Source organism: Vigna unguiculata, chromosome 7 (assembly GCF_004118075.2).
Source record: "Vigna unguiculata cultivar IT97K-499-35 chromosome 7, ASM411807v1, whole genome shotgun sequence".
NCBI classification, from domain to species: Eukaryota; Viridiplantae; Streptophyta; class Magnoliopsida; order Fabales; family Fabaceae; genus Vigna; species Vigna unguiculata.
The window spans coordinates 26,359,212-26,385,527 of record NC_040285.1 but is presented as its reverse complement, the minus strand read 5'-3'; the positions used below and the strand labels follow the sequence as shown (position 1 = coordinate 26,385,527).

Here is a 26,316-nt window from a genome sequence, read left to right as displayed (position 1 = left end):
AAAATTATTTAATATATTTTTATATTGAGGGTGCTTTAATAATTTTTTAATTTTATCTATTATAACTCTTTATTTTATTTATCACATCAGTCAAATTATTGAGTCAGTTTCATTAAATTTATTTTTAAATTTACTCAATTTATCTTTTAAATCCACACAAAGAAACACACATATCCATCAACATAAATTCACATAAATTTACTTTCACATTCTCCTCCAAATTCATCTATCCATAAAAACACAATCTTATTGTTTAGCTTAAATGAAATATTATACAAGAAAAATATATTTGAAAATTAAATAACGACAATTTTCTCTTATAATTTAAAATAAAATTGTTTAAATAATTTTAAATGTTTAAAATAAAAAATATTACCAAAATTATAAAAACAAATTGTGAAAATTTAATTTTCCAAAATTCATTTTCCATTATATAAACCTGTCAGGTCCATGCAAACTTTTCCTTTAGTATACTCAACTTTTTCTAGTCTAGTCTCCACCTTAATCTTCACACCTCACTCTTCCTCCACCCATGGCTTTTTCTCACGACTTGGAGGAGGAATCCTCTTCGCCCCCTCTCGTGTTTCACGTGCGGAGGAGCGAACCGGAGCTGGTGGCTCCGGCCAAGCCCACTCCCCGCGAAACCAAACTGCTATCAGACATAGACACCCAAGCGGGCCTCCGAACCCAAATTCCAATCATACAGTTCTACAGAAACGACCCATCAATGGCAGGGAAGGATCCGGTTGAAGCCATTAGACACGCTCTCGCCGAAACCCTAGTTTTCTACTACCCGTTGGCTGGAAGGATTAAGGACGGTCCTGACGGAAGCCTGGTGGTGGATTGCAACGAGGAGGGTGTGATGTTCATCGAGGCCGACGCTGATGTCACACTCCACCAATTCGGTCACACTCTTAAACCCCCTTTCCCGTGCTTCCAACAACTCCTTTACCAACCTCCCGGTTCGGAAGCTGTAACTCATACACCCCTTTTTATTATACAGGTCCAACCTACCATATTCTTCACCCAAGCTTTCAATTTTATACAGAACATTATCAGGGTTTAGTAAACAAACTTAATCATATGCATGATTGATCAAAATCACAAGTTGGATTATATAAAGAGAGTTTAACGTGACATGCTTAGTTAATTACAAATGACTGCATGCATGTTTTTAAAGCAGTCTCTTTTTTTTTTTTTTAATGATACACAGGTGACGCGTTTGAAGTGCGGTGGTTTCATCTTGGCGCTCCGTTTCAACCACGCCATAGTCGACGGAGTTGGCCTGATTCAGTTCACAATTACCATGGCAGGGATAGCTCGAGGAGTCTTTCAAGAACCTCCATTCAAACCTGTGTGGCGCAGGGACCTTCTCAGTGCCAGGGATCCGCCACGTGTCACATTCAACCATCGCGAGTACGAGCAACTCACAGACTCCAACGACGCCGTTCTAGAGAGCTTCGAGCAACGGTCATTCTTCTTCGGCCCGGCCGAAACTGCCGCCATCCGCGCCCTCCTCCCCCATGACCTCGACCAGCACACCACCACCTTCGAGGTGCTGACGTCTTACGTCTGGCGCTGCCGTACAAGAGCGCTTCAGATCAATCCTGATGAGGACGTTCGGATGATGTGCATCGTGGATGCGCGCGACAAGTTCAAGTCGTCCTTACTGACGGGTTATTACGGTAGCTGCTTTGCGTTTCCGGCAGCTGTGGCCGCTGCCGGAGAGCTTTGCTCGGAGCCGTTGGAGTATGCGGTGAGGCTGATACAGAAGGCGAGGGGCGAGGTGAGCGAGGAGTATGTTCACTCTGTGGCGGATCTGATGGTGAGTTCGGGAAGACCTTTGTTTACTGTCGTGAGGTCGTGTCTGGTTTTGGATACGACGGAGGCTGGATTTAGAGATTTGGATTTTGGGTGGGGGAAGGCGCTGTATGGAGGAATGGCTGTTGCTGGTGCAGGGATGTTTCCTGCAGTGAACTTTCATGTTCCGAGTCAGAACGCGAAGGGAGAGGAAGGGATTCTGGTTTTGGTTTCCTTGCCTTCACAAGTTATGAAAATCTTTGCCAATGAGTTGGATGACAATTTGGTTCAGAACAACACAACAATTTAGTTGATCATTTGGTTTGGTGTCACTGTTCATTGTTTTATGATCTACCTAAGATGAAGTCATTAGAAGTGAGAGGTTAATTGTGGACTTAAAAGCTTGGGTTGTCATCACTGTAAGAAATAAATTTGTGTGTGTGTTTTAAAATATAATAATACCTTTTAATTAAAAATCTACATTTAAGTTGTAATTAATTTTAAATTCTATTAAATATGTGTGTTTTGTTTTGTTTTGTTTTTTATTATTAGCCATTGATTTTCCTAATCTCTAGCTATTTTGATTTAAAACTTATGAAGAAACATGTTTAATAGTTCCAGAAATTTCATTAAAGACAGTTAGTAAATTTCTCAGTAACTATTTAATGTCTCTAATATATGACAACAAAATATTTAGCCAAATATTTCAATTTCAATTGGCTTCCTTTTTCTTTTTCTTTTTCATTCTAAACAGTACTATTTCCCGTTTATCTGATCTATGTATAAATAGACAGGTGAAAATTCTCTGGGATAAATGTTCAGGAGATCGAATTTAAATAAAATAATTTATATTTATAACATTTTCTTAAAGCAATTTTGTTGAAAAATTATTTAGTGTAAAATTTTCAACCTGTCATAAAATTTGCTTTCAGGATTCTTTTTCATCGTGTAGTCAAACCGAAGTTTGAAAACAAAATCAATTTTGATATCTATCAATATCTAAATATCTGTATCTCTTCTGCTTTAGGATATAGATTAATTAACCAAGAACCAATTTTAGAAATGTAGTATTTTGGTGTATGCATGTCTTTATTCATTTTATCTTTCAGATTTTCAGTAAGAAATCCTATACAAAAATACTATAAAAATATTGGAGTCAAGAGACCGATTAACCTTAATTTATTTAGATTCATTTATTTGTAATGATATAATTAGATATTTACTCGAGATTTCAGTTACGTGCATTTAAAATTTAAAATTTAAAATAACGAGTGCGGGATTTGTTTGAATGGATTTGGACAGAAGGGAAAATGCATATTAGCGGGATAAGTTACTTATTTAATTCCGCTCCATGTGATGATATTTGGGGTGAATAATGTTATTTTATAAAAGGAATATCGCAAAAACATCATGTGGACTGAGTTTTGCAATAATCATGGCGAGAATAGAGGTTGAGAATTGTGAGAACGGTGAATTAGAACGCACGTTGAACAACTAGGGAATCGATTCTGGTTTGAAAACTATTCAATAAGTTCTTGAGATACAAAGAATCGAATCTAGATTTGTTGGAACCAATTCCAAAATATCGGCCATGAGAATCGGTTCTCTTGGAGATCCGAACCGATTCCAATTTCTAAAAATGGTTTGTTTAAGAATAGTAGTGCATGCAGGATTTTTTGTCTGTAATAGACAAATCACTTCTCATAATTACGAGATTAGACAAATCTTTTAAAAATTACGAATTTAGACAAAATGTATTGGGGAGAGATGTTTTCTCATAAAGAAGTTTTCAGATAAAATTATTTAGGAGAGATACATTTTGTATATTGTAATTGATTACTAAATGAATTATAAGATTAGTCCAGAAATATTGTAATCGATTATAGAATGAGTTTCAGTATTTCTGGATAATATAATCGACTACATAAATATGTTCATCAATTACAATTGTATTTTATTTTTTTAAATTTAGTTGTAATTATTCTCGACACATCCTGTGCACGTGGGAAGAGACTACTTATGTTTGTACTTGTACTTGTGAAATTCAACTTTGACTTACTTTGAATGAAAACAGGTTGTTAGAAAATCTTTTGTCCATGCTATTTCTATTGTGTCTCAAATCTGCATAGGTAAATGGAAAAAAGTGAGGTAGATTTTAATTTGATGATCACACATGATATTATTATTATCTCCCTCTCACTTTATTGAATAAAAGTAAAAAATAATAATTCACTCACACAAAAGTAATTTCATAATACTTTTATCAGAGCAACTTAGTAATTTTAATTATTATCTATTAAGACTTATTTTTTTTTATCTATCATATCAATCAATTTACTCACAAATTTCATTCTTAAATCCATTCATTTTTACTTTCAAATCTCTAAAAAAAACAATACAACTTTTACGTTCAAAGCAACCAAATTAATCCCATCACTCTCACAAAATAACCCTAGAAGCTGATTTGTCCTTAAGTGAATGTTTTTATAGTATTAGCCTTGGATTCTCTGGTTGACCCATAGGCGAGTAGCCGTTAAGATTGAGTTTTCTCAGTTGTTAACAACCTTTTTTTATCTAATTAGTTTAACATTTTTCCAACAGTTCTCACAACTTTCAGACTTTGAATGTTCATTTAGATGATAATAATACAGACTTCCCCAATCTTGAGCGGAACACTACGAAAACACTTTATTTGACTAAATTTTACTAACAATATTTTTACTAAAATTACTAAAATTCTATTTTCGATGTTCTAGGTGACAATGTTTTCTATTAGAAATGTTCAGGATAGTTTATCTATGATAGAATTGTATAAACGCTTAAGTATAAAATAATTTACTTAAATAATTACGTTGAAAAATTAATCAAAGCAAACTATTGTAAGACCCCATTTTTTGTGTTAAAGTGTTGGACCAACTTTGATAAAAGGTCCAAGGACAACCCATCTTGTTTTTTCAGGATTCCTCAATTGCCCACATGCTTCTCATTCTGTCTCATTCACTAAAAATAGTTCTCACTCTTCCTCTTAGTGCTGAAGTAGGAATTGTGTTAGGGCAGTTGCAAAATCCCCTTCCAGTTAGCAGAAACCATCTTTCACCACCTTCTTAAATCTGCTCCAGGTAGGGTTTCTTGAGTTAGTTCTCAATTTCGAGATAAGAGAAGCTAGGGTTTAAAGCTTTTTATGATTATTGCATCTTTTTCTAGTTTTAAATAATGTTTATGAGGGCTCGTTGTTGTGGTTAGAAATGGTTGAAATGTTGTTTGATACTATTCTTCTGATTTGCATGCGTGAGCAGTGAAGAGCTATGTTGTTTTCATCCAAGTGAATAATCCTCGCCTAAGCGAAATTAGCAAGAAGTTCACCCTAGGTTCTGCTCGAGTTGTCGCTCAAGCGACGAACTCCAGTTTTGAGCGAGAGTAATCTCGCTCAGGCGAGAAGGCCTCGCTTAAGCGAGAACTCGTGAACCCTCACAATGCCCTCTGATTTCAATCTCGCCTAAGTGTGAGCTTTTCGCTCGAGCGAGAGGCACCTATCGCCTGAGCGAGAGCTCCTTAGCTTAAGCGAGATTGACAACATAGTTGTTTGAATGCTTGTATGCTTCCATGATTGATTTGTTTACCTTTTTAAAGCATGAAGTATGATGTTAATGTTCTATGCAATGTGGTTGTGTTTTATTTAGTTTTTGTTGTTTGGGATTTTGGATTTTTGCATATTGAAATCAGTGAAAATCTGTCAATTTAGCTTAAGCGAGATCAGTCTAGCTTAAGCGAGAATTTATAGCTTAAGCGAGACCAGTCTAGCTTAAGCGAGAATTTCTAGCTTAAGTGAGATTAGTCTAGCTTAAGCCAAAACAACTCCAAAATTTTAATTCCTTATTTTAACTTGTGGATTGATTCAATTACTCTTAAAGGCATGAATCTGTGATTGTGATTGTGTATGTTTCATGTGATATTGACTTGCTTGGTATAAAATGAAATACGAATGGGTTGGTTAGACATTGACATGAGATTATAATGCTTGAGATGGCATGTGGAATGTTGTGCATCAAAGAGTTTCATGGGAAATTCTTGGTGATGGTGTTGTTAGTGTATACCTTGATATAGGAGATGTCTAGATAAAGGAAGGTATCCTGAACTCTAATAATTGTTCACACTCATTTAGAGTAAAATGATTTATGTAGTGAGATTATGTAGTGAGAGTGGCAGGAGGTTCCAGTCTTTGGCAGGATAATGGCCTTAGACAATCAGGGAATTAACCTTCGGGTATGATTGGGTGATAAACCCTTGTGTGTAGACTCTGTAGAGTTTAGAAACCAGCACATGCGTATACTTCCTTTAGAATTTTATATCAAGAGTATAATCTGGATAATTGAGTCAGAAGGTCTTGCATTTGTTTGCTATCACATGAATTGGGTACCTAGTGCTTTATATGATTATGACTTGATTTAACATTTACTTGCTTAATAACATGGTGAATTTTTTTTTATTAGCTTACCCTTTCTCTTTGTGTCTGTGTTTCTGTTTGGTTTTCGTTTTGCGATAATCACCAAATCCTTTGTGTGAGCAGATGTGGAGACCCTTGTTGGTCATGATGTTGGCGGGGAGGTTGCGGTGTAGTTAGGTAGAGCTGTCAAAACGGGTCACCCGATCCAACCCGGCTCGGCTCGCGACGGGTTGACCACTTAGTGGGTCAACCCAACCCGACTCACTTATTAGCGAGCCAACAAAATTAGAACCCGACCTGACCCACCACGGGTTGGTGGGTTAAACAGGTTAGCTCACTGGCTCACTTAATTAAAAAAAAACACACAATTTTTTTTCTTTAATCTCAAGAAAACTAAATTATAATTCCGATTAAAAATCTAAATAAACTTCAATACAATCCAAATAAAATCCCAAATTATGTTAAACTCCAAATACAAACCAAAATCACAAAAATATAAATTACTATCTAACATCAAATCATTATTGTCACTTATCAAACTATAGTATTAGAATCTTGAATGAATAAATCCACAACATTTTCATCTCTTGAAACATCTTCTTTATCCCTATCTACAATATATATATATATATATATATATGTATATTATATATACATATATATATATATATATGTATATAATATATTAATTAATTAAATATTTAAAATTTATTGGCGGGTTAGTGAGCCAATCCGGCTCATCACGGGTTCAACCCGAATGAATTGGGTTCTTAATGGGTTGGGTTCATTTTTAACCCGTACTGAAATTTGTAACTTTTTTCAACCCAACCCGACCCGAACCCGTGATGAGTCGGGTTGGCTCGCGGGTTATAACCCATTTTGACGGCTCCATAGTTAGGCTTCTTGAATCCTTTATTGTTCATTGTTGAGCCTTTCTTCTTAATTTTATCAGTTTCTTGTCCTGTGAGCAAATTTCTAGTTTAATCTAATATGTGTTTATATTCTTTCTAATATACTTTCTATTAGTGCTCTTTTCTTTTATACAATAAACATGCAACATTCTATTTACTAAAATTATTTTATTAAATTGGGATGTTACAACTATTACTCTTGTTTATACTAATTAATATATATATATATATATATATATATATATATATATATATATATATATATATATATCAAAATTAGTGTTATATAAATGAAAACTATTTATATATTTGATCCATATTCTTATAGTATTATTTTTAAAATTTAAAATTAATAGAGAAATTTATTTTTCAAGGTTGTGTTTGAATTCAAGCACGAATTGTCAAAGACGAAAACTTTGAAGGCAAAATTTAAAAAATATGATTAAAATATTAATTAAATACGAAAAACGAAAAATATTTTGTCTCATACTTTTCTTCAAAGATGAAGAGACTTGCAAGGAAACGTATAAAGTGATATGTTATACGTAAAAGTTATAATTTATTTATACTTTTAAACATTAAGAATAAAATAATATAAATAATAAATAGTAATGATAATGCAATTAAAAAATAATAATAAAAATAAATTATATTTTTAAACAATAATAAAATAATAATTTGTTATTTAATTAAATTAATCTATAATATTTTTTTGAATTATTATATCAATCCCATTATTCACAACCTTTTATAATTTTTTTATTTATTTCTCTTCATTTTTTGTCTGGATCCTGCAGAATTGTTAAGTTGAATATCATGTGAGACCACATTGAAATAAACTACACATGACTTCTTTCAATAAAGTTGATGTGCTAAATGTATGAAGTTTCACATTTTCTGGCTCAATTCTTGGATAATGTGCCTTATATAACTATTGAGCAACTTCACTTAGTGCTAATCAATTTTAAAATCTCTATGCCATTACAAGAAGCCTTAAATGATGAGAATTGGATGATTTTAGGAATGAGATACAAGAATCAAATTACTTTTAGTACTACACAATATGAGTATTTTGAATATTATTCGCTTTGAGTAGGTGTTACCTCTATTTCAGAACCAATAATCTGAATAAGACGATCAAATATGCTTGTTTTTTTTGCTTCAAAAGATTTCCAATGTAGCAGACAATTGTAAAGGGTAAATGCTACAACAGGTTTTCCTTCACAGAACCCCCGAGATCTTTTTGTCACGCATTTGAAAAGAATATCTATAATCTCCTATACACAAGGAAATTAAACAGAAAGATAATCTGAAAACCATTAAACAACAAAGAACAAGTCACAGCAAACTGCAAACAATTGATTATTCACCTTGAGCGATTCAGCGGCGTCAGTGGTGGATGGTTCTAGTGACGGTGAGCAATTTGCATTGAAGTAGTTGCAGGTTGGACCTCATCTCTGTGTCAGAGGTTGTTCCTCCATGAAATTCTGCACCATTTTGGCCAAGCAGCACACCGAGGTTGTTTCAAATTCTGTTGCTACATCTGAGTTGTTCTTCGATAACTAACTATCAACTACGAACAGCCATTTCAGCCACGATTTCATCACTGACTTGTTCCGAACTACCACTGCGTCCTTCACCTTCTTGGAATCTATGGGTTGAACTTTCATTGGAACCATGTCTTTCTTCTGCTACTCTTTTTACAGAGTTTCTAATTTTTTTCTCCATAAAACCCCAAGCCCTATTCAACACACATTTAATAATAAGTCACGGACTGCACGTGTTCTTCTAGACTAAGAGAGTGAAGGTTTCAAGGTGAGGGACGAGCATTGGTCATCGAAGGCGAGGGATAAACTTTTGCTAGCAATAAAAGACTACCACCACAGCAGCGTGCGAGAGCGCCAGAGAAGAAAGGAATCCGTCACGAGAACCAACAGCGACGATAGCATGGACAAGACCTGTGTGCTGGGAAAATGGCTCTGAGAATGTGAGAAGCGGAAAAGATTCAATGATAACAATTCATTTCTACATCTGTTAGGGATAAAATAATTTCTCCATTATTACAAAATTATCATCCCTTTATGTTTTTATATCCGCTTAAAATATAATAGACGTAGAATAAATTTTTTCTTTTAAGAGTTCTATATATAACCCTTATGAAAGTTATCGTCTTGTTTACAAAATTGTTATCATCTCTTTTTTTTATACTTAATTTACAAAATTGTTATCGTCTCTTTTTTTATACTTACATGAATTAAAGCATATATGATTAGAGCTGTTAAAATGAATGATTCGATTGGATCTATTAAGAGTTAATCATTTAGTGAACCAATTTAATCCAGCTCATTTATTAATGAACCAAAAAAATTTGAATCTGATCTAGTCCACCAGGGATTGGTGGGTTAGACATGTTGGTTCACGGACTCACTTAATTAAAAAAAAATACAATTTTTGTTTAAGTCAAAACTAAATTATTATTCTAACTAAAATCTAAATAAATTTTAATACAACTCAAATACAAACCAAAATCACAAGAATACAAATGATTTATGTGTTGGCTAAAAAAACTAGTTTTACCCAACCGCAAAACTTAACTTAACAAAAAAAAAAACATTTGTGTGACCCTTTATTTGCGGGTTGGTAAGCCACTCTAGCTCACAACGGGTTCAACCCGGTCAATCAGGTCAAAAATCAACCCATATTGAAATTTGTAAAAATATTTTAACCCAATCCAACCCAAACCCGTGATAGACCGGATTAGCTGGCAAGTTCCAAACTATTTTGACATCTCTATATATAATATTGTGCTATACAATGTTTTTTTACCGTGTTTGTGGCTAGTGTAAGACAAGTACATAACAGTTGACTTTGTTGCTTTTATAAAAACAGGCTAGATAGTAAAGATTTGTCATTTTACATTAATTATCAGCGTAAGTAAAGACAAACATTCCATATTATCTAACATATTTTCAACAAAAAAAAGTCATTTGTGGTTTTATATTAATATTAATCTAAAACCTCACATTTGTTAATAAATTGAGAGAATTAATTAAGCTTGATGATAAGGTGAAATAAAATTTGTTTCAATTGGTTAACGAAAAATTAAACCCAATGATTCAATTGACAAATATAAAAAACTGAGTACTCCATAAAAAAAGAACAAAAGATAAATTAAAAACAACCAAATTTATTAGAAACTTGAATTTTAATTAAAATTTATATTAGTTAGTTTAAGTCTATTTCAATAGATTTATCTCGGATATAAATCCATACTTTGGTGTTTTAGTATAAACCAATTCATTACACTTGGATTGGATAATCTTTTATATTTTGAAAATTCAAAATAAAGGTAAGGTTGGATTCATTCAAGTTATTATGTAAGTTGGGTCCAAGTAAGTTAGAATTAGGTCGGGCTAGGATTAGCTTGTACAAGATCGAGTTGCGTCTATATATATTGAGTTAGGTTAAACTTAAGACAAAAGAGGTTGATTCTTGATCAAGTTTGATTGAATTTATTGAGTGTAGCCCAAGCCAACCTAGAACTAAGTCAAGTCCATGTGAGATTGAATGAGTTTATATTATTTTACATTAGGCCGAATTGAGTTCATGTTAGATATAATTGAACCTAGTCAAATTTTGGTCAGTTGGGTTAAGCTAAACTTAAATTAGTATGAGTTCAATCAAGTATAGCACATATTCGATTGGATTTATTGAATCAAGCTCAAGCTCATGTTATTTTGAGTTTGATCAGGTCGTATGTTATACAAAATTCAAACCTAAACATAAATTTAATTTAGAAAAAAATGATTTTATTAACCATGTGAAAATAATATAAATTTAAATTGGAATATGAAAATTAAATCAAATTGATGTATTTAAAATGAATATGAAATAGATATTTTTTTATCATCAAAATAAATGTTTTAATAAAATATATAATAGGGTTAGTCAGTTAGGATCATATATCCTCCTAGTGTCATTTACAACATCATTGTCCCTACTCCAACACAAATTTAACTAAAATAACAATTCAGAATATCATTTAATTTTCTCTTTCAGTTTCACTCTTTGAACAAGATTGTACACACATTTACTTGTTTTAGCTCAAATTACTAGCAATATTGTGTCACTGATGCAAATCACTGTGTCTCTTTTATCCATCTTTCCAGGGGATGCTTTGTTCAACGCTCATCTTTCCTCCTTTCTTTCATTTTTGCAGTTTTGATATTGTATAGGTTTTTCCCAAGCCTTCCAGTAATGTTGACTGTGACTTTGTACACCTGCACACAAAATACACCCCCACAACACAAAAAATGCCCTATATATAGTTTTTTATCGTTAACTAGAAAGGCATTCCTAGTTGTCCTGCATCAATAATTGATTTTTGTAATCTCATTATTAATTAGTATCTATACTCCAAATGAATCAAAACCTGCTATAGCGAATTTTCTCTCTTTGGTTGCTTTTATCCTCTAACCATGTTCATCTTGCCCCCATACTATGAATACTCCTTGCTACACCTATAATCATACACTCCTATGTAGCCTTGTTCTCTCCATCACATAAGCATCGAATCTTATTTACATTAGATTTATTGTTCTTGAAAATAGTTTCGTTCCTCTGTTTCCATATACTCTACACCACGCACACCTAGGTCAAAATTATACGCCAAAAAGAGTGTGATTATGGAGGATAGTGAATTCTAAAAACAGTAGGGTTAGCTCAACTAAAACGATAGTGACAACTAAAACAAAGTTGATCTCAAATAATGAAGTGCTCAAGACATATTTGAAACTTTCTTTAAAAAGAAAAAAACATGGTTAGCGCCATTTTATCAACAGAAAACACGTTTAGAAAATATGCATGGACCACCTCAAATTATTTATCATCTAGAATAAAAAGAACGATAGGCAATGACAAATATAATAAAAGAGTATATATAGCATTGCAAGGCTATATATAAGTTAACAGTGTCCATGTATCACCACCTCACAGTTAACAGATGAAATTATTGTTTAAAATAGAAAAAGATACTTTGAGGAAAAGAAAACACGAGACATAGCGAACCTAAACAACTTTTATGATAGGAAACAGATGAGAAGGTGAAATGATAGATCATTGTAGCAAACGCAAGGAAAAGTGTTAGCAGGCCTCAGATAATTGTTCACGTCATTATCAAAGATAATATTATCAGCCAATGTCGGCAATATCAACACATCACTGGCCACACATTATTTAGATCATAAAAACCAATTTTGAAAAAGAGAGAAAACAAAACTTTGGTATCAGTTGAAACTTGAGTTTGAACTATAATGTTAAGTGATGATAACATAGTTACAGAAGTACCACGTACCAAATTCAGCATAGTGGGAGAACCCCATTTTGAACTGTCATCAAAACAAGACATATGTGATAATAACGTTAAAGTGAAGGAACCACGTAACACACGTATAGTGAATAATCAGCGTACATGATGACTCTCTGAATAGTAGCAGAGAAGGGAGAAAGTGAGGAAAGAGAAGAACGAAGAGATCTGAATTTATAGGAAGTAATGTTGGAGTGTCGAAGTAAGAATAGGAGTCTTCTCTTGATGAACAAGCAAAATACTACTGGTTGTGGCAGTCTCCTGGACTTTTCAAACACAACAGATATCGAAAGCATCTTAGCGCAGCCTTCTACTTTTCAAGCGATATCACGAGCGCGTGCCATGCAAGAAACTTTTTTTATTTAAACTTATAGCTTACTTTTAAGAACGTAGAAAGTTTTACTCAAGTAGCCATTAATTTCAAATTAACTTCATTCTTAATTTAGTTATTAATTATAAAATTTACTGTATAACAATTTATGATTAACTGACCATTTAACTCGTTTGCAGTATACATTATTTTATTTATTCGATAACTTGCGTCATTTTGTGCTTATCAATATAATACATCTCGAAAAATTTGATCACTTAAGATAAGTTAAAGTTAGAGAGGAGATAATAGTGAGTATATAATTAGATCTAGGTCCATGATGTTTCTTTCTTAAATCAAAGATATTTTATATTAGTATTTGATTTTTCTTATCCTCTTATAGTAGTAGAGTATTATGAAGTGCAGTTCAATTATTACTCTGAAGAATGAGTGTACTTGAAAGCAAAGGATTAAGAGTGTTTTCTATGTACTGTACAAATTTACACTTAATGATGATTCTCTACGGTTGTGGTTTCTTTTCGTATTTGGAATTTCTATGTTATACTCTTGTGTTCGCTATGTTAAATTATTTCTATGTTAATAAGGTGATTATTGAGAGTAAAAACGATAATGTTCTTACTTGAAAATGTGGTTTAAACTAATGAAATAAAAAAAGTTTTCACTTTACATGAAAAATAATGATAAATAAAGTTACAACTACGGATCAGATGAGACAGATTGTCAAACATAAATGAGTCAATAATTATAACTTGTTCCGTATAAGACGGAACTGAGAGACCAGGTCAAGGTGATTTGTAAGTTTTTTTAAACTATTTTAACCTAAGATTTGCACGTTAATAATTAATAAATGCGAGATTCTTTTACTCGAAATGGTACTTGTATCCAGTTATATGTATTAAATCATTAAAATGTATTAAATCATTAAAATGTCAGTTTTGTGAGTTTGATTTGAATTGATATGAACATGTAATTTGTAGTTTTTTTATTTGGTTTGGATAAAAAATCTGTTTGTCTCAATCTTATCCACTTTTGCTTTATTTTGGTCGGTTAAGAATCCGTTTAATTAGACCTGTTTTTTTGTTTCTAATCTGTATTTCATAATATTTTCTGATCAGATGTCTGTTATAGCTATATAGATCATGAAAATTAGAAAAATCCAAATTTTAAATCCAAACTATATTCAGATCAAAAAATAATATGATCCTAATTTGAACTTGATCTTCCTTTCGATTCCAATTCCATTTCAAGCACTCTCTTCTCGCAAATATTCTCGTGCCCTGCCCCTACAACGCCGCGCTCCTCGACTCACAACCTCCAAGGAAAGCATAGATACAAGGAGTGGTACATTTACCACGTTTTAATGTTAAAAAAAATATTATATAATAAATTGTCTTTACTCTTTAATTTTTTTAATATTTAATATATTATTTAACGTTTTATTATATTTATGCTTAAATATTATTAAATTATAATATTATATTTTTTAATATTTTATATATAATTTGACCTTTTATTATATTTATGTTTTAGATGAAAATTTTATTTTATTTTCAAAATAAAATTTCAAATAAAATTAGATTTATAAAAAAAATTAAATTTCATTAAAAATATGAATTTAGAAGTGGATTTAGATTTAAAAGGTGATCCAAATATTTATATATTAATTTTAAAAACATTTAAACTAGTTTTATAACAATAACATATTAATCTAAAGTCTAATTTAATTATGTGAATCTAAATTGGATCTTTAAAAAAATTATCTATATTCATCCCTATTAGGGATGACAAAGGTGAAGACAGATAATGTTTACTCATAACTCGACTTGAAAAAAAAAATCACCAATTATCCATTTGTTTACTCGTTGGATATCCACTTAAAAAATACTCGTGAATTTTTTTAAAATCCATGGGTACATGTGGATACTCGCATACCTGCGAATATTTAATAAACATATATTTTTAAATAAAATTATAAAAAAAATAAATATAATATGAATTAAATTTTCATTTTCATTTTTATTAAATTTAACTTAATAACATATAATTTTAATATTTTTACAAATAACGGATACTCACAATTATACAGATAGTATCTATATATTTATAAGCAGATATTAAAATCTTCGTTACCCGCAAATAATAAATACCGCAATTACTAACTATTCGTTGCAAGTGTTATTAACGAGTAATCGTGAGTACTCATATCCTTACCTCTGATTGTTAACATCATGTATTAATCATATTTATAAATCGAAATGGAATCGTAGGCACTTCATATGCACATTATTTGGTTTTGGTTAATTTACATGTTTGATTTTAGGGATCACATTATCCTAGGAGTTTGGGTTGCAACTTTTTTGCCGGGAATTATGCAATCCTAAGTTTTATCAGTTTGATTTTACTTGAAAATAGTAGCAATAGGATCAAGAATGCAAACTTATAATCTTATTACATTCTTAATAGGCAATACTACCTGGTTTTGTGGAATATCAATTGACCTAAAATCATGATGACTGTATTATAATTTGAAAATGTGCAATCACATAATTTTTGGAGGCAAGCCAGGTGGGTAGAGGGAGACAACAACCTTAGTGATCTTTTTAACAACACACAGTCTAGAGGATGTAAATTTAAATATGCATTAACTAAACTCAATCTGTGTAGAGAGATGATTTTTTTTCCTTTTTGTATAGCACATTATATGCATTTCATTGTATGGAATTTGTGAGAATTTTCAATGAGCAAAAAGGATAAGTGATAAGGGAAATTACAACAAAAGAGAAATTTTTTGCACTACTGACAAAAAGGAATCCACTACAAATTATTTGTGCTAAGATAGTGAAGGAACACTTTAGTTGAATATTGTTAATCATCTAATTAATCGAGAGAGACTAGACCTAATATCCAATGACATTAATGGTGGTTGTTTTTTATTTATGTGTATGCCTTAGTGTTATGTTATACAAATATCTCTTATCCTTTTTGTGAAAGAGGCCATACTAATCTTGCGTCTTGTTTTAAATTTTTTCGTGACTATTGATGGTGTAAAAAGTTAGAACACCAAGTATTTACTATAATTTATGTATTATTTATTGTTGATAAGAAAATCTAATGTATGAATTATTTAGATTAGTTTATCGAGATAAACCTATTTTATTAATTTTATCTATATATTGTTTATTTGAAGATGTAATGATTTTATTATAATTTTTTCTTTAAATAAAATATTAGTAATATAAGAAAAAAAAGTCTATATAAACTACTAATCTTTTTATCCAATATTAAAGGGTTTGTAATGACACATCTTAAAGTTATTCTGGCTAAATTCTTTATTTTAAATTTTGAGAAAAAATATATTATCTGTGCTAAATTACATACCCTCAATTGTAATAAGACCTTTTTCCCGCAAAACTTGTCGTAACTTAACTAAACGTGCCTTCAAATTACATATTGTTTGGCCCATTTATAGAAAAGAAAAGCTACATTCACTAATATCTCTTAACTTAGTGAGAGGTTTACTTTAAATATGCTTACATTGCTTCAAAAAGTTACGTAAAAATATATCTTTAGAAGGAAAAAACCCTGTGATCGAAGAAATTGATTGCGAAGGGCGCGAGTGGGCACTAGCACTTAAACAACTTCATTCAAAGTCTGACAGAACTCTCACATTATTAATATTGTCTTCTAGTTAAATAGAATCCGGTGGTTTCTGATCTTGTGTGTTTCTTGGATATTATGGAAGTACAAAAAGAAATTTACTGTGTTGATCTTTTGTTGCTAAAGTTTCACAAAATCACTTTCCTTAAAATTCTATTATCATGAATGTCCAGTTAATTATTATTTGCATATAATTGATGTCTCTGAAAAACTTGTTGGCTTATAACAAAACAAAATTACTTAATATTAAATATATATATATATATATATATATATATATATATATATATATATATATATATATATATATATCACTAAAAAATACATTCATTTAGTAAGGAAAAAATAGCATGGAAAAAAATTAAAAACAAATAGTGTCGGCATTTTGGTCTCAACAGAAAGATAATAACTACCTTACTACATACAAAATTTTAATAATTTCAAGAAATAAAAATTCAATCCATAGCGAGGACCTAACCCTTTCTACATATCTTAAAAATTAATTTTCTCTTAGTCACGGGTTAACCCTTTCTTTATATCATTTTTTTAAATTAGTTTTTGGCTTTGTGAGGGTATAACCCTCTCCATCTATTTTATTTTTAAAATAATTATCTGCTATAAAAATTAATTTTATTTTATCAAGAGTTTTGATTCCTCTTTAAATTATTTTATGAATTAGTTTTAGTTTAACAAGAGTCTAGCCCTCTAAATATTATTCTTTAAAATGATATTTTACCTTATCAAACTTTTTATAGTTTTTTTTTTTTAATTAAATACTTTGAAGCGTATTCTTACTATAAAATATTACAATTTAAATAAATAAAATTTCATCCATTAGCGATGGTCCGATCCTTTTTATATATTCTTAAAAATTGACTTTAGTTTAGCAAGGGCATATCCCTCTCTTTATATTACTTTTTAAAATTAGTTTTAAGTTAACAAGGGTCTAGCTCTCTATATATCATTTGTTAAAATATTTTTCTGTGTTAGAAATTATTCTATCTTAGTGAAAATTTTGACCTCCCTTTATATTACTTTTTCAAATTAGTTTAGCGAGGGCTAATCTTCTCTAACTATTATCTTTAAAAATGATTTTAGCAAACTCTTTTTATTTTTTTTTAAAAGAATTTGCTAGTTGAATCAAACCTATGACTGTGCATTATTAGTGTTTGCTTCTTCTTTTTTGTCTTTGTAAATATATATTATATCAAAATAAAGACGTATGAGCAAATAAATAAAAATATTTTTAAGTGTATAATTAAATTTTAAATATAATTAACTTGAACAATTACTTATAAGTTTAGAAAATAATTATAAATCATAAAAAAATAAAAAATGTATAGAAAAAAATAGAATAAATTGATTATTCATAGATATGTGACAACAAAATGGATAAAAGAGTAAATTAACAATATTAAATGATTAAACATTTGTCAGCAAAATAAACATGGGCAAGAAGGTAAAATTACTAATATATATTTATTTATATTATAATGGATAATAGATAATATATAATAGATTTTAAATTTGTGTTTATGCAAAAGTTGATTTTTGTTTTTGTGGTTTTTAATATTACTAAATGTATATTGAATTAAAATAATTTTGAGGTTGAGGGAAAAAATAATCATATTTTTAAGTTTATAATTAATTTTTTAATAAAATCAACGTAAATCGATTTAAAAAGTCAATGATAGAGGATTACCTTTTAGATTCAATACAAGAAGAACCTAAGGAGAAGTCATTGAATTTAAATGACATATGACAAGGTCAAGGCCCAAAAACTTCAAAAATCAAATCTCCTCAAAGCTTTTCTTGTTCCATGAAGTTTGGAATTCAAAGGAAATGAATATCGTGGCTTGGAGCACACTCATAAAATATTTTGTATGCTCCCTAGGTGAGCTCATCTCATTGAGCTTCATGTTTGCAACAATTGAATCTTCACATTTATTATGGGTCCAACATCTTTAGGCCTTGCTTTGAGATACATAGGTCACCACGTACAAATGTAAACACTGATGATTAATATTGAATTTTGAATTCACTTAGAGAAATTGTCCTTAATTATTGTCATCTAACAATGTTTTTTTATCGAAGATTGATATCTTGTGGGAATCTTCGTTGACTCATCAATCTTCTCGACTGTGGTATCTTTATATCTATCTTTGTTCCACGTTCTTCTTTGACTTGTCTGGTATGTGTTGTTAGACTCATCTAATCAATATATATGGACACACATTCGTCTAATGTATATTATTAAAACGATCTAATTAATGTATGAATACGTTCATCTGATGTGTATTGCAAAACTGTCTAATTAAATAATGCGTATTAATAGAGTCTAATATGTATACAAATATATTCGTTTAATTAATTATGAATGACTTGTCTAATATCTTGTATTATATATGGACATACTTGTCTAATGTATAATGTTATATTTGTCTAATATATTTTTATTATAGTCATCTAGTCGATACTTTAAACTGATTTTGCGTTAAAATCTTAATTTTTGTAACTTCAATTTCAATTATTGATATTTAAAAACATTTTTGTTATTATTAAAAACTCGCAATATATTTAGAGATTACATTTGTTCTTAGGTTTTTAATTTGTTTCTTATTACTTCAACTTGTTTCCCATTTAGTCACCTTGTCTAGAAATCATTTACTAAATCTTGAATAATTGCTTTTTTAAGTGTCAAACTTAGGATGAAACGACAATCAAAATCCAAAACGTGTTTAGTTCATACATTTTGATTTTTTTTTTATCTTATTTAACTACAATACTTTATTTTAGTAAGAATTTATTCTAGTAGTTGAAATTGGTTGCATCATTTTGGAAGTTTGTTTTTATTAACAATGATAAAGATCGAAAACAATGTAAAATATTTATTGTTAAATAATAACATTCTATTTATTATATAGTTTTTGTTTTAATTAGTAATTATAAAATATTACATAATCAATTACATGCGTATTATTTTTATTAATTTTCAAATTTTATTTCTCTTACAAATACTTTTATTAATTTATTTCAATAATTAAATTTTGGTTGTTTAGAATTACTAAATTTTATAATATTATAAGTCAATTTTCTAACCTTAATAAATTGTAGTCCATATTATAAACAAATTTGATTCGATACTAATATAATGACCAACCATATACATTTAATACCAACAATTTTTTTTCTATATATAACAATATATAAAGAAGTTTATCTCTTTTGTTTCCAAATTTCAAAATATCAATTTTAATTTTTAAAATATAATTATTTATTAAATTTTTGAAAATTGACTGTTACTTTTACAAACTTCTTTTTATTTATCAACAATTATTCTCTCATATTTTTCTATATATTCCACTTTATTTTTAATAAATATAATTTTATTTTATATACTAACTTAATAACATTATATTATCATCACCTATTAATATAATATTGTACATATTTGAAAAATGCGTAAATATTCAAAATATATTTAATATGATTTAGAGCATCTAACCATATAATAAAATCTTGCTTAGACTTCACTCTTAAATTAGTAAGACTATCAACACGTTTACTACATTATCCAAAGAGGTTATAAATATGAAAATTTAGAAATGTAGATATTGCTAATCAATAGTTTCATCTTTCTTTTAAGCGGTAATCAATTGTATAATAAAGAAATTTGGAAAGGCTTACACTACTAATAAATATTTATTTAAGAATTTATCAATTTTTCATGTAATAAGTTTTTTTAAGAAAATATTACTGCATCAAAATTAAATATTTAAAAGATCACATTTACTAAATATTAAAATATTTTAATTAATAGTAAGAATTAAGACTATGGTAATAACATTGTTTCATTAATAAAAAAATAATGTGATGATTGAAATATTTTAGGACATAACACTATTAATTAATTAATTTAATTAAAACATATGAAAAGTTGTGTAATTACGAAGGTTATTATGAAAAACTTATGTTTCCTTTAATGGAGATTTCATATTATATAACCCACAAATTAGGATTTTGTACAAAATAATTGATTGGAGTGTGTTTGGAATTAACCAAAATATTATTATGTATGAATGGAAGCTTGTAAAGGAAATTTAATCTTCTAAAGATTTAAGATCCTTTGGCCATTAGAAAAGGTTTAATAAAATGAAAATATTAGAATGGATAAATGTAAGAGATATAAGACTAAATATTAGAATGAAAATTTGTTGGTTACTTATTCTATTTATGTGAAATTAGAGTGAAAAATATTATAATGATGAAAAATATTTTAAAATGCTTTGCACTCGATTTGAGGATTAAAACTATTACTCTTTTTTAAACAATATAAGGATTTTTTTTATTTTACTAAAATTATATTATATTATATATATATATATATATATATATATATATATATATAAAAGTTTCCTTATTTTGATATTTTATAAACTAATAACTTTTTAAGTTACTTTTACGGTCAATACATACGTGTATATCATATTGACAGTTATTTCTAAATTTATTTTATTCTTTAATATATATATATATATATATATATATTAATATTAGCATATACATAAATTTATTTTATTCTTTAATATATATATATATATATTAATATTAATATTAACATATACATAGACACTGTCACGTATGTGTATACGCATTTTAAATATATGTGATATTATACTAATAAATGATGATAATATAATGTTATTAAGTTAATATATAAAATAAAATTATATTTATTAAAAATAGAATTAAATATATAAGAAAAGATAAAAGCATGACGATTGATATATAGTAAAGAAAGAGAAGAATATCTTATAAAAAATTTATAAAAATAACGATTAATTTTAAAAAATTTAATAAATAATTATATTTTAAAGACTAAAATTTGTATTTTGAAATGTGAAAATAAAAGAGGGAATGCTCTATTTTAACTACCATAATATCAATTATATCATTTACAATATAATTATTTATTAATTTTTTTTAAATTAACTGTTATTTTTACCTATTTTTTATAAAACTGTTTATCTTTTTTCTTTTTTTTATTCATCAACAATATAAGGAGGATTTCTCTATTTTAACGGTCATAATATCAAAATATTATTTTACAGTATAATTATTTATTAAACTTATTTAAATTAATTGTTTCTTTTACCTATTTTCTATAAAACAGTTTATCTTTTTTCTTTTTATTTATTTATCAACAATATAAAGAGAATTCTCTCCGTATCCACATTTCATAATATTAATTATACCTTACACTGTAATTATTTATTAAATTTTTTAAAATTAACCATTATCTTTTTCTATTTTTTATAAAACTGTTTTTCTTTTTTCTTTTTTTTATTCATCAACAATTATTTTTTTTATTATTTTTGGATTTACAATAAAACCAGGGGTGCAAAAGTAAATATACACCTCCATTAAAAAATAGTTATAATAAAATAAAAAATGAAATCTAAATTACGAAATCCTTTGTATTACCTAGTGGAACCTCCTTCTTTTCCTTTCATTTCACAAAGCGTTTAATTTTTTATTTGTCTTTGCTCTCACCGAAACCGTCCTTTTCAAAGGGCCTTGTTAGATAGAAGCAAAAGAGACGCACTTGTATATCTAGAAGGAAAAAAAGTAGTGGAAGAAAATAGAAAATAAGAAGAGAAAAAGGCATGACCAGAATAGTTATGTGAAATAAGTGAATTTATCGGACATTGATCGAGAAAAAATATTCTCTCCGGACAGAAAGAGAGTCTCTTCATGTAGGAGTAGTGAGTGATATGTGATTGGTTGTTGACCAACAGAAAGGAATGATGCATGGGACTAGCGGGCATTGAACCCAACGGAGTGACTTTCATCCCGACAAAACTTCGTTCGAATTGCATGTGTTCTGTTAAGCATATTATAAAATGTATCTCAAGCTTGCCCCCGATTGGGAGGAAATGCTGCTTCTTCTTCTTTTGCCGTTGATGGTTAGGGTTTCGTAGGGGCGTCATCGGAATGTTCAAGAAGCTCCCTTCTTCTTTCTTTAGCCTCTCCAATTCCGTTATTCGACGGGGTATCGTGCCAACCATGCATTGATTTTTTCTTTTTTCCCTTCAGGTGATTACCCTTTTTTCTTTATGTTTTTTATGTTTTTTTGTGTGTGTTGATTGATTCTTCAGTTCTTATATTCTGTTGTTGGAGTTGTTTTTCTCGAACGCGTGAGGTCGAGTGGGGAATAGTGTTATTGCGAAGTGTAGGGACAAGTTTATTTTATTTTTTGTGAGTTCTTGATTGTTCGTTTGGGAGTGAGGTTTTTGTTATCTAGGTTTAGGGAAGGGGTTTCTTTTATGGCGAAATTAGTTGCTTATTAGATAAGTTACTAATGGTTCACGATTTCAATGTCAAAAACCGTGTTCTGTTTTTCATTTAACAAGGTTTGCGCTTTTGCAGTGGTTTAGCGCGGGTTACTGATATTCAGTTTAATAATTTGTATACAATTTACCAGAAAATTACTTTTTAAATTTTTTTTTCACCATTTCAATTTTTTTAATTATACTTGGGAAGAAGAAAAAAAAAACTGTAACTTTGATACCTTGGAAAAAAATTCTACCTTTCCATTGTTAATCATGGATTTTACAGAGAGAGTTGGTGTGTAAGAGGAAAATGTTGATAAATCCTAGCTAGCATTTCATCAACTGAGCTTCACTTTCTCTTTCGCTATGGCCTTCTATGGAGCCGCAAAACGTGTTTGTGTTTTCATAAGCCGGAATCGTTCATATTCTTCTTCTGCGTCTTCGGAGAACGTGAATCGGATAAAGCAATTGCGAGAGAGAACAAGCGCTCCCATCAAGGACGTTAAAGCCGCTCTGGTGGATTCCAATTGGGACATTGACGCTGCTCAGAAGGAACTCAGAAAAAAGGGGAAAAGTTTTGGCTTCCAAAAAATCCTCTCGAATCGCCTCCGAAGGTTTGCTCGCCCTCGCCCAAACCCCGCCAAAGTTGCTCTCATCGAACTCAACTGCGAGATCGATTTTGTCGCCCGAAACACATTTTCCGACACTTGGTTTGTCTCTTCATATTCATCATATTTCAATTACCAATCTTTTTCACACATTTCCTCACTCACTCTCTTCTTCAATCTTCAGGCATTGTGTTTGGCAAAGCAAGCATTGTCGCTCGATAGCTCTTCTTCTTCTGCCTCTCATGTCGGATCTCAATCTTTGGATGTACGTTAATTAACGCTCTTAATGTAGTTGCTATGAACCTCTTTTATATAAATGAACTGAGTTTCCCCGTTTCCTAAAATCCTCTCGAGTTACAATGTTGTTACAGTGTGTTTATTGACATCATTGCTTGCATCAAATTTGTTTGTTCCGAATATTCTTGAATCAATACTTATGATATCATGTCTTAAGCTGCCTAATATGCCGTTCAAATGCATGTCTTAGGTTTAATTTCGTTTTCTTACTTAGTTTTAATTTTTTCGAATCATGTTTTGTCTTAGGTTTTTGTGTAGCTGTTTTACATGTTCGTTGATTCCATAGAAGTGCGCTTAATTTGTGTTTTGTTTCGCATTTGCTCAGTTGGTTTTTTGATTTCGGTTGTCTAGTTTTCTATTTTGTTGAGTTCTGAATTTGTTCTTAGATCATGAACAAATAATCTGAAAATCATGTTTCTGTTTATTTTCTTCTGCCAATTTGTTTGTTTCTACTGCTGTTTTTGATTCTATTTGATGTTCGTATGATTGTGAACTAAGTGCTTGCCAATGATTGTTGTTGACCAAACCATATCTGAGTTGTTGAAATGTGGATGTGTTCAGAGTATTCATGAGATTCTGGTTTAGCTGAAAGCATAGGCATTATCAGTATCTTGTTTAGTGCAATCTTCTATTCCTTCACAGATGATTGAATTTTGGTTCTGTGGTAAATTGTTGCTGCTGGACTAGTCTTTTTGATTGAGTTTGATGCTCTGGTTGAAAGTGATCTGGTTGTGTTCATAGTCTGATTACTTTTATATGATTGAATCATATCCAGATTTTGAAAATATTGATTGGTCTCTGGCTATTTGAATCTGAATGGAAACTGCATTTGCTTTATTTGTGTGTCTGCTTAATCACATTTTGTTGTTGTGTGATTAGCCTAGATTGTGCATCTTGTCATATATCTGCAGCTTCATTCTTGCCTTGATTGTGTTGGCAAATTTCTTGGTTTGGTTGATATATGTGTGCACTAACTGTGGGCTTACTTGTGAGTTTTGCAGCTTGATTTTCTTTTCTGCAGTAGCCACTCTGTTGTGAGTTGAATGTCGTAGTTTATGACTAATTTGACCAGCATCAATGCTTCAAAAATCGTATGCATCTTTCTGTGTTATTACACTGTTGATTTTTTTTTTTAGTGCAGCTGTGTCATCTGTCACCAATTCAGTTTTGATTGTGTGAAACTGTTTTGTTGTTTGATTACTGCACTGCCAAGATCTGTTTTTGTTTGCCTTCTGAATTGTTTTTAAGTTGGATCATTTTTCCTTTGCCATATGCATTTGATCACTAAATTGGAAGTAGTACATTGACACTGTTGTGAGTTGTTCTTAAAGTCTTTGAGAGTTGCAAGAAAAGAAAGAAAATCAGTGAAAAGATTATGCTGGAAAAAAAAAAAACGCATCTGAAAAAAAAAATAATAATGAAAAGTATTTTAGGACTCTGGAATTTGTTTTCTTCCTTAGTGTGCTAAGAGTGTAGCACATATACTACTATCATCTTCAAATTCAATTGCATATGCTCTTGATTCAACTTGTTTCGAGTCTTTTTGATTTTAGTTTTGTTAATCTTGTTCTAGACAAATTCCTTAGGTTCTCTTTTGTGTGTCATCCTTTGATGCTTTGCCTTTTTCTTTCTTGCTTGTCTTCCTTGATAATTCCTTGAGTTTGTCATTCAATCTTTCACTTGATGTTGTTTTCCATTTGAGTTTTTCTTGATTTTTTCTGCTTTGCTATTCTTATGTGGAAGAACTTGAGTGCTCTTGGTTCATTTGGCTTGAAACTCACTGATTTAGCAACTTTGTAGGTGATTATCTAACTCTTGAAGGTAGAGCTGATGGAGGAACAGTGAGGAAAGACATTTGAGTGACTTTCCGAGAGGACTTGTAGGAGTGAGCTGGGACTATAATTGCAAGAAACACTAGAGGAAGAGATCTAGATGTGGGTTGGACCAAGAGAGATATATATGGAAAGCAGCCAACATCCAGTTTTATTTTTATTTATTTTTTTTATTTCTGTTTTGATATCACGGAATTTTGTGGTGTAATTTTCTTATTTAAGTTTTTGTTTCATTTGGTTTAGGTGGGAAAATGCTTTAGAGCAATCCTAACCTTAGCTTGGTGTGTAATAGCTTCTTAACGTGTAGGGTGAGGTCATCAAGGGGTTCCAAGTGCCACTTGATTCTTCACATAGGAAAAATTCTCGTCTAGTTTATGTTTTCTTGTTTTTATGTTTTCTTGTTCTTTATGTTTTCTATGTCCAGGTTTTGTGCTTGTGATATGCATGTTGGGTTTATGTTTTATCTCTGTGATATTTAGGTGCAAATCTTTAAACACTTAGATGACCTTTCTATGGTCATAGGCTTTTCACACATTTAAACTTTGTTTTGAAATTTTTATTAAGAAGTTTTTTTTTGAAAGTATACTATGGAATCTGGCTAGGAAAGTCATGTGCAAGAGAGTGGTGGGATTATAGGCAGTCTAGAGTGGAAAAAGGAAGAAAATCTTTCATTCAAAATTGGAGTGAATTGAGAGCTTGCATGGGAAGAAAAAGAAAGAAGGAAGGAAGAAAAACACAC

General features: G+C 30.1%; 2 protein-coding genes and 1 non-coding gene across 5 annotated transcripts; 2 read left to right on the top strand and 1 right to left on the bottom strand.

Annotated features, from left to right (window-relative positions):
- Window positions 1-476: 476 nt before the first annotated feature.
- On the top strand, window positions 477-2,280 carry LOC114189969 (benzyl alcohol O-benzoyltransferase-like). Its single transcript, XM_028078700.1, has 2 exons — window positions 477-1,003; window positions 1,214-2,280. The coding sequence occupies exons 1-2, from the start codon at window positions 533-535 to the stop codon at window positions 2,108-2,110; spliced, it is 1,368 nt and encodes a 455-aa protein (XP_027934501.1). The 5' UTR covers window positions 477-532; the 3' UTR covers window positions 2,111-2,280.
- A 10,020-nt stretch (window positions 2,281-12,300) lies between these two features.
- LOC114192849 lies at window positions 12,301-12,383 on the bottom strand. Its single transcript, XR_003606168.1, has one exon. It is a non-coding gene; the product is annotated as a small nucleolar RNA SNORD34 (small nucleolar RNA).
- Window positions 12,384-22,097: 9,714 nt separating this feature from the next.
- On the top strand, window positions 22,098-26,038 carry LOC114190659 (elongation factor Ts, mitochondrial-like). 3 transcript variants are annotated; one of them, XR_003605837.1, is made up of 5 exons: window positions 22,098-22,604; window positions 23,127-23,550; window positions 23,633-23,713; window positions 24,747-24,836; window positions 25,546-26,038. XR_003605837.1 is itself a non-coding variant. In XM_028079627.1 (4 exons), exons 2-4 carry the CDS (start codon window positions 23,207-23,209, stop codon window positions 24,781-24,783), a joined length of 462 nt encoding a protein of 153 aa, XP_027935428.1. In that variant the 5' UTR covers window positions 22,098-22,604; window positions 23,127-23,206; the 3' UTR covers window positions 24,784-25,090. The 3 variants fall into 3 exon arrangements, 2 of the variants coding, with proteins under 2 accessions (XP_027935428.1, XP_027935429.1); XM_028079627.1 differs by lacking the exon at window positions 25,546-26,038 and having other exon boundaries at window positions 24,747-25,090; XM_028079628.1 differs by lacking the exon at window positions 24,747-24,836 and having other exon boundaries at window positions 22,105-22,604.
- The last annotated feature ends 278 nt before the right edge of the window (window positions 26,039-26,316 follow it).